This window comes from Bombina bombina, chromosome 10 (assembly GCF_027579735.1).
Source record: "Bombina bombina isolate aBomBom1 chromosome 10, aBomBom1.pri, whole genome shotgun sequence".
Classification (NCBI taxonomy): Eukaryota; Metazoa; Chordata; class Amphibia; order Anura; family Bombinatoridae; genus Bombina; species Bombina bombina.
In genome coordinates, this window is record NC_069508.1 from 36731912 (window position 1) to 36745103 (window position 13192).

Genomic DNA, 13192 nt, shown 5'->3' on the forward strand with positions numbered 1-13192 from the left:
CTTGCCCCTTTATCTGCGTTTTTGAGATTACTACGCCTGTGTCAAGTTATTTGCCGGTGCCAGGACTTGTTTTCACCCAGGTATGGCAAAAGGTGAATGATGCTACAAAACACCTAATACGATCTTTTCTTTACAGGATTTTCCAAACTACATTTATTGATTTATGAATAAGAAATTAGAATGTGAAAAATGTTTGAGCAAATGCAGACGTTACCAGTCTTACAGCTTTAATAAAAATATATCACAGCGTAGGAGAGCAGAGGGTGATTTATACAGTATGATCATTTGTAAATGTCTTTTTAAGGTACCTGTGAGAATAAAACAGCACAAAACAATTACATTCATTGCTATGCTTTATTTTGTTTGGACAAACACAAAAAAAAAAAAAGTACTTTTTTCATTTATTATAAAGCCACCCTATGACAATTGTTAGGCTATTGGGGTGGAATAATGTCTGATAAAAACAGCTTTTTATTTCATTGCACTAGTAGGTGTGAAGAGACATTCAAACAAAAAGCAATCTAATCTGGTGGTAAATATTGTATTAAAAGGACATGAAAATAATTTTTTTCTCTCATTATTCAGATAAGAGTAAACAAGGAAAAAAATTATATATATTCTAATTTACTTCTATCATCAAATTTGCTAGATACCAAGGTAGGCAGGCGTACACATTCCTGAAGCACTACATGACAGGAAATAGTGCACACCCCTGAGCTTACAGCCCCTGCTTTTCAACAACAAAAGAATTGATAACAGAAGAAATTTTAAAAGTTGTTTAAAATGGTGTGCTTTTTGTAAATTGTGAGAGAAATGTATTGAGTTTTATGTCCCTTTAATGTTTCAGAGGATAAAAAAATGGATGCCAACAATGACTTATATTGAAGTCTAGAGAAGGTATAAAAAAAATATTACAGGCAATTTGAATCTACACAAACAGAAAAAGTGTGGGGGGGGGGATAAAATTCAGTCTACTAAGCAACCGATGATTTCTTTGCAATATAAAAACACAAGAGTTCTGTAAGCAGTTACTTAACTTAATCACTTTAATTATCTGAAGGAAAATGCTGTGTTATTGAAGGTAGTATTTCAATTTCTTAAATATTATGCAACAATCTATGCTGTAATATAATTCGTAATCCTAAACAAAACAAAAATGACACTTTTTTTTTTAAAGATTGACATTAAGGAATAAACTGTACAAAATATTACACATTGGTTATGCAGAAAAAAGATTTACAACATAAACCTGAACAAATTTTACTGCTTAGGAGCTAAAAACTCTTCATAAACTAAGACGTTGTACACAAATTCCTATACACCTTTATGGTCATCTGCGTACAAGACTTGCTTGTCTGGTTCGGATTCAGCCGTGAGTTCTGTGCACTTTCATGTAACAGAAGGCGGTTTTGATTTTGCCCTACTCCACAGCAGAAGTTTTCAGCAGTAGATACATGCATTTGAAGGTTTCGGATACCTTCCGATGCGGCAGAAACTCTTACTATACGGCTATTTTCAGAGTCAAAATTATTCTTGTGAAACTGCAACACACTAGGATCTGCAAAATTTGCCTCTGAAAATAGCTGAATGGGACGAGCTGCTGCTTTAACTAGCGCCGCGGAACCTGTTGGCGCACTACAAATAACCAATGATAAAAAATAACAGGTATCTGAAACCTCCGGATTGCACACATCTAATTAGCAGTCTGTTGGCATAAAAGATAACGGACAATAAAAGGTTCAGAAACGTGTGTGCATTTTGTGAAAATTAGCAGTTTATGCATGATTAAGATCCCTCTAAAAATAACATACATGTCTTAAATATGAGTCACTTTAAAATGATAGATTTGTATCAATTAAATTAAAAATTTTTATGAATAATGAATTTACACAGCAGTAACAAATTCATCTACATATATATAGGAGGAAAAGCTCCAAGACACAACTGCTAATTCAATTAAACATTTAGAAATTCTGTAGAAAATTAAACTCTAGCAGAACATTGGAGTTAAAGTGGATGAAGTATCTAAAAAATAGAAGCAATTTTGCTAAAAAGTACTGAGCGAGTATTAGCACCGGGGAAGCCTGAGCAAATGCTTTGTGAAAATACTGCAGCGTGTCCTGAATTATTTATATTTCAAAGGTTTAATTTTCTACTTATTCTAAAGTAAATTATTGCATAGATCACATTTTATAAACAAGAGAACTATCTACGCAAACGTTCATTTACAGGCGTAATATTTCTTAAACACATTTGCTTAAAGCAACAGTGCCAGTCTCCATATACATCTGAAGCAAGGAGGATTTGTACAAGGCAGCATCAAACAATGTAACTCATGTGTATTGCTTGGCTTAATATTACAATTCATTGTAATTAAAAAAAAAAAAAAAAAAAAAAAGGATTTCACTTTCAACCCAAGCATACGGTTATTAACCAATTTCAAAACCATTCTAATGTAATCTAAATGTTTTGGTATGGTAGGTCAGATTAAACTAAAAACACTAGTAGAACAGTACACCGAGTTCCTCTTAAGAGCCTCTGTATACTCAAATGCAGCAATAAAATGCATAATACTCCACAAGTCCAAGAATTAAAGGAACATTAAAGTCATTTTATTATACATGCATTTATATAGTTTGATAGATTGATCAAAATCTTCTCAAATTTGCATTTTTTGTAGCATACTAAATGGCCAAATCTCTTTAGTATTTATCTCCATTCCTGTGGCCAAAAATAGGACAGGCAGAAATAAGCTCCTGCACTGATCAAGCAATCACTGTGTAGCATGTTGCGGTCCGGTTTTGATCCTTAAGGCACATGCCAGCTTTTCTGAGATAGCAAAAACATTTTCAGAGGAAAAGTTAAAAGGAAAAGGGGCAAAGCAAAAATATATTGCAAGGTTTTTGTACTACATCAATTTAAACATTTTATGGGGCGTTATGGGTGGGTTCATGTCCCTTTGAAAATAATTTCAAAAAGGGAAAGTTTGACAACCCTAAACAGGTAAGTCCTTTTTTCACTCTAGTGGCAAACAGTAAAGGGTGCTGTGCCCTTACAGATGGCCCATTTTTTACTTATGTTCTGAATATATACCAGTTACTTCTGCTACAAACCATTCGATACTGTAAAGCAAGTCACGTATTTCATAGTTTAGGGTCACATGGAACTGTTGCTTTATCACGTCAAACCGTATTTACTAAAATATTAAATCCACATTACATAAGGATACATTAGTCAAAGGTTTGATTACACAAACTGTAAACCAAACCACTGTTGCACATATTTGGTTATAAGCAATGTTCGTTCTAAAAACCCAAAGTCAGATGATATCAAGCAGTTGTAGCAATATTTAAAGGGATATAATGGTTAAAATAGAATGAGTGCATTTACATTTTAAGTAGAAGCATGGACAAAGCACCAGCCCATACCTTGTGTGCGCGTTTAGTATTAGCGATGACTTAAAGGGACAGCAAAGTCAAAACTAAAATTTAATGACACAGAAAACATATGCAATTGTAAGAGACAGTTTAATTCAATTATCAAATCGTGCAGGCTCTTTATATGCATCAGCTACTACTGAGCATGTGCAAGAGTTCATAGTGTATACATATAGGTCTGTGTGATTAGCTAATGGCTGTCGCATGGTAAAAGGGGCAGCAAATTTAATTGATTTTTTAAAATATTGAAGTGCTATTGCATTGTCTTATGTAATTGTTGATTATCCGGTTCTACTGTAATTAAGTTCATTTATTGTCTATCACACAAGGAAATACCAAACGAGCAGCAATGGTATTTGAAAGGCTGGTGCACAGGGCATGCAACTGAAACTGTAATAGCTTTTACTAGACTTATTTCTGCTCAGAGAAATATATTGCAAAAATGCTTCTGCTGAAAATAAAAATAAAAAAAAATCACTCACTTTAAAATTTTGACCATTATGTCCCGCAATACAGCCAACCATATTCCCTCGCAAAGAGGATATTCTTGTCATTTGGTCAGTAACAATATTGTGTTATTTTTTTTTTTTTTTTTTTTAAAAAGGCCACATTTTTAATTTCTCAACCCATTTACTACCAGAGAACACGTAATACAGGGACGCACTACGTATCACATGTACTGCGTTAGCAGAAAGGATCAAGAACAGTTACTGTTCTTTTTAAAGGAACCTGAAAAACAAAAATAAAATCTGTCCAGAGGTCAGGATGCGGTGGCACCCTCCCACTCTACAAGATACTGCACTTTCCCATCAAGCGTCACGCGACGCGCTATTACTCTGTATTTTTCACCACAGGCTATTCGCCCAGCAGCACCAAAATAACTTGTGATTGAATTCTTCAGGTGATGCAGCTGGAACTCCTGATCTGCTAGGTTCTTAACAATATCCGTATTTAGTCCAGAAAGCTGATCCTCTTTGTCTTCATCATTATTTGCATTGTCTGAATTGTGGGCTTGCAGAGCTTTTCGGGGGTGGCGACCCCTTCTTTTAAGTGGTGGAACATGTGCTGACCAAGACCTGCCTGCGCGTGTGACTCTGCTGAAGTCTTGCTGAGGACTGGAATAAAGGACACACAAAAGAAAGTCATTCTTTTTTTTTAGCGAGGAAAAAAAAAAAAAAGGGAAAGAAAACAGGAATAGCCTTTTAAGCATTTAGAGTAATCGTTTTAACAGCCTGGGCAACAGAAGTACATTATTGCTGCACCATATTTTGTTTGTTTATAAAAAGCGGTTGCTTATATTTTCTTTTTAAATGAATGCAAAGAATACAAGAAAAGTAATGATTTTGGATGTAGCCAAAGCCAAAGGCACTTGTCAAAGCTTCGGTTTATTCTTTGACAACTGAAAAAAAAATCTAACAGCCATTGCAGCAGCTGAATATACAAGCCGACTGTACATCTTTGTTTCCCCTTAAAGGGTTTCAAATGTTTATAGCAGCTTAAAGTATTATATTTATGGGAAACATCACATTGTTATCAAGGGAATGTCCATTCAAATGGGCTGACCCTACAGAAAGATAATACCCGTTTACATTATCTCCTTCTATAGAAACTTTACCTTTCAGTTGAAGAGTGTCACAATAGAGCGAGTAAACCTTAAAGGGCCATGATACCCACATTTTTTCTTTCATGATTTAGAAAGAGAATGCATTTTTAAACATCTTTCTAATTTACTTCTATTATCTAATTTGTTTTATTCTCTTGATATTCTTTGCTGAAAAGCATATCTAGATATGCTCAGTAGCTGCTGATTGGTTGCTGCACATAGAAGTCTCATGTGATTGGCTCACCCATGTGCATTGCTTTTTCTTCAAATAAGGATATCTCAAAAATGAAGCAAAATAAATAATAGAAGTAAATTGTAATGTTGTTTAAATTTGTATGTTCTATCTGAATCATGAAAGAAAGATTTTGGGTTTAGTGGCCCTTTAAGTGAAAATCTAAACAGCTTTATTGGATAGTATTAAAAAACAGACACACTGATCCTATGTCCATATACTCTGGCGTCCAAGCGTCATCCTTCAACCGAAAGGTAAAGTTTCTATTTGAATTTACCGTGAGGCCCCTGGAGGGATAGGGCCTAAGTGACTGGATTATCCACAGCGGGATCACGGTTGAATGGCGAGTGCATTGATTTTCATATCCAGTTTGTTTGTTGGACTATTGAATATCTCCTTCTATACACAAAGCCTAAAAGCCCTCACTGTTAGGTCAGTGGTTAATCTTTGCTGCCTTCTCACATTTACATAGCTTTTTCTAGGATACCAGGTCTGAACACATCCTCTATTTTACATTTGAAAACACATGGACTCTCTCCACTCCCTCACCTTAAACTGACAAAACTAAATTGTAGGCAATATAAAATATTTTTTTAAAGTCCTTTTTAGACAGTTGGTGCCAATCTCAGAGCCTAGACCGTCGCTGCACCACTGCATCAGTATGCCCCATGCATTTTTATGTCTGTCACAAGAACAAATCCACCAATCAGCAGCTATGTATATCCATAGATCAGTACCTGATGGTAAAGAGGCATCTATGTCCGATTTAAAAGGAAGCTAAAGAAGCGTTTTTTTTTTTAATTATTACTTATATTACAAAGTGCACAAGTATTTTTGTTTTAGATCCAATATAAGATTTGAAAGTACTCTCCAGCTTGAGGCAATGTGCAACACTTTAAATGGACATTAAACACTAAATAAATGCTAGATAGAATGATGCATTAAAGAAAAGATTAGTCTGAGAATAACCTGTAGATGTATTTTTTAAACTTTCATTAGTTGTATAAATATTGACAAAATAAGTGTAAAGTTTTAGTGTCTATAAAACGGGGGCTGCCATGTTGTAACTTGTGTTACCTTCTCTGCTGTGGCCAATTAGGGACAGTTATAAATAGGTCACTAAAGTGTGCAGCCAATGACTGTGTGGGATATAACAGTGTTCTGCACTTCCATTTCTAACAGGAACTGAAATGATAACAATTTCAGATTGCAATTAAAGGAAAAGGGGACAAAATAATTAAAGTATATTGCAGATTATTTTTTTATATATACAGTACGATGTATCATTTTAGATTATCATCTCAAAGTGTTTAATGTCCCTTTAAATGAAGCCTGTTGCTAATTACTATAATTATATATAAATTTATTAGGAATCAGGAACCACACTGTGTACTCAAAATAAATGGTCATCACCCTCTACAAAAGTTATCTTATGAATAACAATCTAGCTAAGTTATTCGTTCTTGTACATGGAAATGTAAGCAAAAGCAGAAAAGCTACTATATCTGCACTTGGCCCCAAAATCCAGCTAATTGCAGGGTAATCCATTTCAAACATCGTACCTAGAGATGTTGCTTGAGGTAGTTTCTTTAGTATTGGCGGTACCACCGGACTCCATATCAGAATTGTTGGACGACAAAACAGCAAGATCTGCGTTCCTAATAGATTAGACAAACCGGTTTAAAACCTGCCCAATAAATAAGAGTAAATGAATAAAGAAATGCACCTTACCTTCTTTGATCAGACAGATCAAGAATTTTATTCTCCAATACTTGATCAGTCTCTTTAGTCTAGGACAAAAAAAATATAAATTTATAATTTTGCATATTAAAAAAAGCTATTGAAAGGGATATGAAACCCAAATTATTTGTTTCATGATTCAGATAGAGCATTCAATTTTAAGCAACTTTCTAATTTAGTCCTATTATCAATTTTTTCTTCATTCTCTTGGTATCTTTATTCAAAAAGCATGAATCTAAGCTTAGGAGCCAGCCCATTTTTTGGTTCAGCAAGGGCTACCCAGGGTGCTAAATTAAAAATGGGTCGGCTCCTAAGCTTACATTCCTGCTTTTCCAAATACAGATACCTGTATCACTTATGATTCGATTAGTGCAAAACATTGAGATAATGAAAATACTTTAAATGGAAGTATGTGCAAGAAATATTATAAACGTTCAATATAAAGATTTTTCAAGATAAGTCAGACTGACAATATGGGACATTTCACCATTTTAACCATAATTTGGTGACACACTCATGCAGTTCAAGTACCCAATTAAACCGAGAGCTAGTTATTAAGTTTCATATATGCAACAAAGTCATTTAAAAAACATTTTGCTAGAAGGTAAATACAACAATTTAGGGATGCACCAAAATGTCGGCAGCAGAAACGTTTCGGCCCGAAAATGGCATTTTAGTTTTTTGGGGGTTTTTTGCCTGTTATTTTCAGTAAAATTAATTAATTGTGTAGCATATTTCAAATGTGATGCTAGCCTAGAGCAGCTTTTTGAGTTTATTACTTGACTTAATGTTTTGCATATAATAGTTTTCTAGGACTATATTTTATTTGGACAATTGGTAAAAAAACAAAACTTAAATCCGATTGTTACATAGAACGAAAGAAAGAATATTACAGTATATAGATATATAATATTGTGTAGGGAAGCACCAAAATTTTGGTCACAGAAACATTTTGGCCGAAAATGGCATCTTTTTTTTTTTGCCTTTTTTCTTGGTAAAATTATTGTGTAGCATATTATTGTATTCAGATTTTTTTTTGTCCAATTTTACTGTTAATTTCAATAAAAGTGTGGTTATTTTATTGGCTTGCAGTTTTTCAATTCAGATTTATTCATTAAATAGTTTAATTATGCAAAAAAAAACTAAAAAATATATATATTTTAAAACAGTTGCCTAGGAAAACACGTTTACAGTAGACTTTATATAGGCATTTAAAAAATAAAATTAATTAAAAAGTCATTTTCGTTCTCTGTTTTCGGCCAAGGGCATCCTGAATTTTCGGTCCAAAATTTATTTCGGTGCATCACTACAAATTCTATTTAACAAAGTTATTTTAAGTCAATTGATGCGCTTGTGAGACAGTAATTCAGCTTATACACGATTAAAAATAAACGCACAAGAGAAAATACTTGGTGTGTCACATTACCACCATACAGAATACATCAGAACTTTATAAACAATACTTACTGAATTTATGCTGACCAAAGCAGGAGCATTGTTCATCTCATTCTGCAAAATTTTCCTCCTGTGTGACCCTGGAGGTCGACCAACAGGCTTCCGCTTTTTCACTTCACCATTATTAACCTCTCTTTAAAAAAAAAAAAAAAGAAAAATGCAGTTTAGCTTTTTGCGTGCAATTTTAAGGGACATTTCAAATTACTTTTATAGTCAATTATACTCCATTCTATCAGTACCATTTGTTGAAAAGCATAGGCAGGTCTAGCAGCAGCAGTGCACAACTGGGAGCTAGCTGGTGGTTACAAACATATGCTTCTTGTCATTGGCTTACCAAGTGCTCAGATAGCTCCCAGTAGCGACTATGTATTTAGCCCATTGCAGGGGTTGTACACAAAATACTCTACTGCACTGTTTGCGTATAACAAGTTACACTATTTCCAATGTAGCCTTTTTAAGTCCCTTTAAACAGCTGGATTTAGTACATACCTCATCAGTAATGCTTGATGCTCACTTACAAAAGATTTGAAAAAGTAATGAGCAAAACTTGGTCATTCACTCTATAAAAACAGATATGGGGACTGCTTACTTTGTAACAGGTAGCAGTTTTGAGGACTTCCGGCCTTTAATCTTGAATTCATGAGCCGTGCTCTCTTCTTTTTCCAATTTTACAGCTGCATTTGGGGGTACAGGGGGTACTCTAATTCGCAGACCAAACAAATGCTTCTTTTTCTTGATTTCCTTCCCAGACATGAACCTATGATAAAGCAGCCAAATATTTCTTTCAACACATATAAAATTAACTTTCAATACTAAACATTAGGAATGATAAAATATAGTATAAACCAGGTCATCTGGTGGCCCGAGGGATACATGTGGCCCTTGGCACTAGTTTTTGTGGTCTTTCCGAAAAAGCAGAACTAATAAAGGTGCACCCTAGAAAAAAACAGAACTAAAAATGTGTGCTTTGGGGGGACCACAACTTAAAACAGCTCTGTAGAGGGAAGACAAGCAGACAGAGTATCATGCACCTTAACTAAAAACGACCCTGTGCCACTGAATATTTTTAGGAAATATATATATTTGTTTAAAAGCAACAAATATTTAACATACACAACGGGACAAGGCAGGGCTGCCCTCTCTCCCCCATCTTATTCGTCCTCACAATGGAGGTCCTGGCTTGCCATGTCAGGCAAAACCCAAACATTCATGGGATTACCATTGGTCCAGATGCTCACAAATTGGCCATGTTTGCCGATGATGTCCTACTCACCCTCACTTCCCCAGCACTCTCCCTACCCAGTCTAACCGCAGAATTTGACAAATTCAGTAGTTACTCACATTTCCTCATCAACTACACTAAATCAGAGCTTTTAAATATTACCATGACCCCCAAGAACTTTGTAAATTTCATTAAAACTTGCCCATTTAAAATTCAAAACTCACACTTGAAGTACTTAGGCATAGTATTAGCCTCTAACCCATCCAGATGGTTTGCCCTCAACTACCAACCGCTCCTACACTCTATCCAGCACTCATTATCTACCTGGAAAGACAAATCACTATCGTGGTGGGGTAGAATACAATCAATTAAAATGACTATACTCCCCAAAATTCTATATATACTACAAGCTATGCCCATCACAATCCAGAAAGCTTTTATACAACAATTGCAAAAAGCCATTAACAGCTTTGTGTGGGGAAGACTCTGCCCGAGAATACCGAGAGGAACTATGTATAGATCCCTACAGAGTGGGGGGCTGGGTCTTCCAGACCTACGTCTATACTACCAAGCGGTTACCCTACAAAGAATTCTTGACTGGCATTGTAGAAGAGACTCTAAGGCCTGGGTGGCAGTTGACTCACAGCTGCTTAAATCACCTAACCCCGGCCCCTTGTGCTGGCTCCCTAGGTCCAGACGCACCCCCCTATGCGCGACGTCCCCACTCTACAGGCACATCTTCAACACATGGGACCAATTACTTAAGACAACCCCAGCTCTGTCCACCCCAACATCTCCACTTACCCCGATCTTTCCCAACATAGAACTAATGGGAGGGTACGAACCTAGGAAAAAAAGACACTATAGTCCACGAACTGTTAGATTCCATCCCCATCACCCGACTACTCACTCAAGGTAAACTTAAGACTAGAGAAGAGCTTACACAAATATTCCGGGGATTCTTTGCTCCATGGCTTAAATTTGCACAATTACAACATTTTATACAGACAACTCACAATAAGCAAGACCTCCTCAGAACCCCAACCCCATTTGAACAAATCTGCCTAACTGAGAAAATTGCTAAGGGCTCACTGTCACTAGCCAAAGTACTACTACAAAAAGCACAGACCCCCCCACTACCTCCATATACAGCCCGATGGCAGCAGGAACTGGGCACGACCCTAGATACCACACAATGGTTACAAATCTTCCAGAATACGCGCACATCCTCCACATCCCCCAAAATCATAGAGCTTAACTATAAAGTATTACTACGATGGTACTTAACGCCATCCAGGCTGAATAACATTTATCCTACCGCTACGTCATCCTGTTGGAGGGGATGTGGTGGACAGGGCACCATGTTGCACATGTGGTGGTCTTGTCCAAGATTGGGCCCCCTTTGGCATGGTGTAGAGTATACCTTGAAAAAATTAGTTGAAACAGACTTTTCCCTAAGCCCTAGGCTAGTCCTCTTAAATGAAACCCCGCCAATCAAATGCACAATTAGACAGACACTGATACGCATAGGCCTCAACTGTGCGAAATCCCTCATTGCCCTACACTGGAAGTCACCCTTAATTCCAACACCAGAACAGTGGATTAAAAAAACAGACGAGATGCTCTCATGCGAGGAATATGGCTACTACAAAAGAAACAAGTCTGCATTCTATGCAGATCTCAGGTTTTACTGGGACTCCATCACCCCTAAATAGAGTCCCCCCCCCACATATATTGCAAGACCCAATTGTTATACTGGAGGGCAAAGCTACCCAGTAGATCTACAGCTGCCCAAAGCTTAATAGATGCAGACGTAGAAGTAGAGGTCAACTAGCCAATACCATACACCAACTCCAGGGTTGTCTCTGCATCAATCCCCTTCCCTATCTCCTTCCCTCTTCTTTTCCCCTTTTCCATTTTTTTGTCTCTCTTCTCCTCTCCTCCTTCTCTGTTTATTACTTTCTGTTATATTACATTTTTGTTCCGCAATGTTAGAAGGTTTTTATTTGTGAAATTGCAATGCGCAGAGACTGTACACCAGATATTGTGAAAATGGACATATTTATTTTTTTTTCCTTCCTTGGAGACACTCCAGCGGAGGTATAGTTCTCTGTCAAGGGGCTCAGTGACCTCCGGAAGGTGAGAATTCTTGAACTGACCCATAACCAGATCCGCCTACGGAGGTCCACCCACTCAGTCACACAAATTGTTGGTCCTATCCTAGTTTATACATTGACTGGGAAGACCCCTTATCTCTTTGTTAATTTACGTACTGATCGTGAAATTTCACCTATGTAATAATTTACTGTATTTTTTTCTATTGCAAAACCAATAAAAAACTATTGTTAAAAAAAAAAAAAAAAAAAACGCAACAAATATGCAGCCTTTAAGCTTCTGAAATATTGATCTGTGCCCTGCTAAGAAGTTATCTATTATTGGTATATAAAATGTTCACTGGAAAAAGAACACACACTGAGTAATGAACAGACCTCAAATATAAAATGTACAAAGCATTGTGTGCACAAAACTATTTTCATAAACATTTAAAACCACTTTTCATAATCAATAAAACATTTACATTATAGCTACATTAATAAGCCTAAAAAAATGTAACAGATAAAAAGGTCAAAATTGAAATGTGAGAGTTTTAAAATAGACGCATTTTTTTGCAACATACTTTCATTAGCAAACATGCTTCTTGTAAAAGTTATTACTTTTTTCCGCAGCATACGCACATATGCTGTGAGGGCCATGCACCAGTATTCAAACACTACACCACCTCAGAAAGTCAGCAATGGCTTATATGACAAAGTATTCACACACAATACACACCCTCAGCAGCTGACTATTCTTGAATACAGGAGCAGGGGTCCCTCAAAGCATGTGTTAATTAAAGTGTACTGCAAAAATATTTAAAAATGAAATGCACATTTCAATTTTACCTTTATAACCATTTAAAGAGATTAAAACAAATGACAAATATTAGTAAAAGGGGCTATTTATTTCAAGAAAACGATTAAAGGGTTATGATTTGAATATCATCAATGTCAGTGTAGAAAGAAATATTTTGTTACATAGTGGAATTTAACAGCTAATCTAAGTGTGTTAAAATTAAGACGTTATTTTCTTCTTTATTTTTAGTAACAATAGGAATCAAAAGTATTCACAAAAACAAAATTTATGCTTACCTGATAAATGTATTTATTTCTTGACACGGTGAGTCCAGGGAATCATCAATTACTGTTGGGGAATATCACTCCTGGCCAACAGGAGGCGGCAAAGAGCATCACAGCAAAGCTGTTAAGTATCACTTCCCTTCCCACTTCCCCAGTCATTCGACCGAAGGAAAAGGAGAGAAAGGAAATAACACAAGGTGTAAAGGTGCCTGAGGTTTATATAAAAAAAACTGTCTGAAAACAAGGGAGGGCCGTGGACTCACCGTGTCAAGAAAGAAATAAAATTTATCAGGTAAGCATAATTTTGTTTTCTTTTTCAAGACACGG

The 13192-nt window shown here is 36.0% G+C and overlaps 1 protein-coding gene across 1 annotated transcript in view; it reads right to left on the reverse strand.

The window, feature by feature from the left end:
* Positions 1-340: 340 nt before the first annotated feature.
* MTF2 (metal response element binding transcription factor 2) overlaps positions 341-13192 on the reverse strand; it is a 45685-nt gene continuing 32833 nt past the window's right edge. Inside the window, exons 11-15 of the mRNA XM_053693954.1 lie at positions 9057-9224; positions 8480-8600; positions 7004-7062; positions 6835-6930; positions 341-4552 (exon numbers count right to left, since the gene is read on the reverse strand). Of these exons, the coding sequence (XP_053549929.1) occupies positions 4198-4552; positions 6835-6930; positions 7004-7062; positions 8480-8600; positions 9057-9224 (799 nt within the window). The 3' untranslated portion in view covers positions 341-4197. The remainder of the gene's footprint in view (positions 4553-6834; positions 6931-7003; positions 7063-8479; positions 8601-9056; positions 9225-13192) is intronic.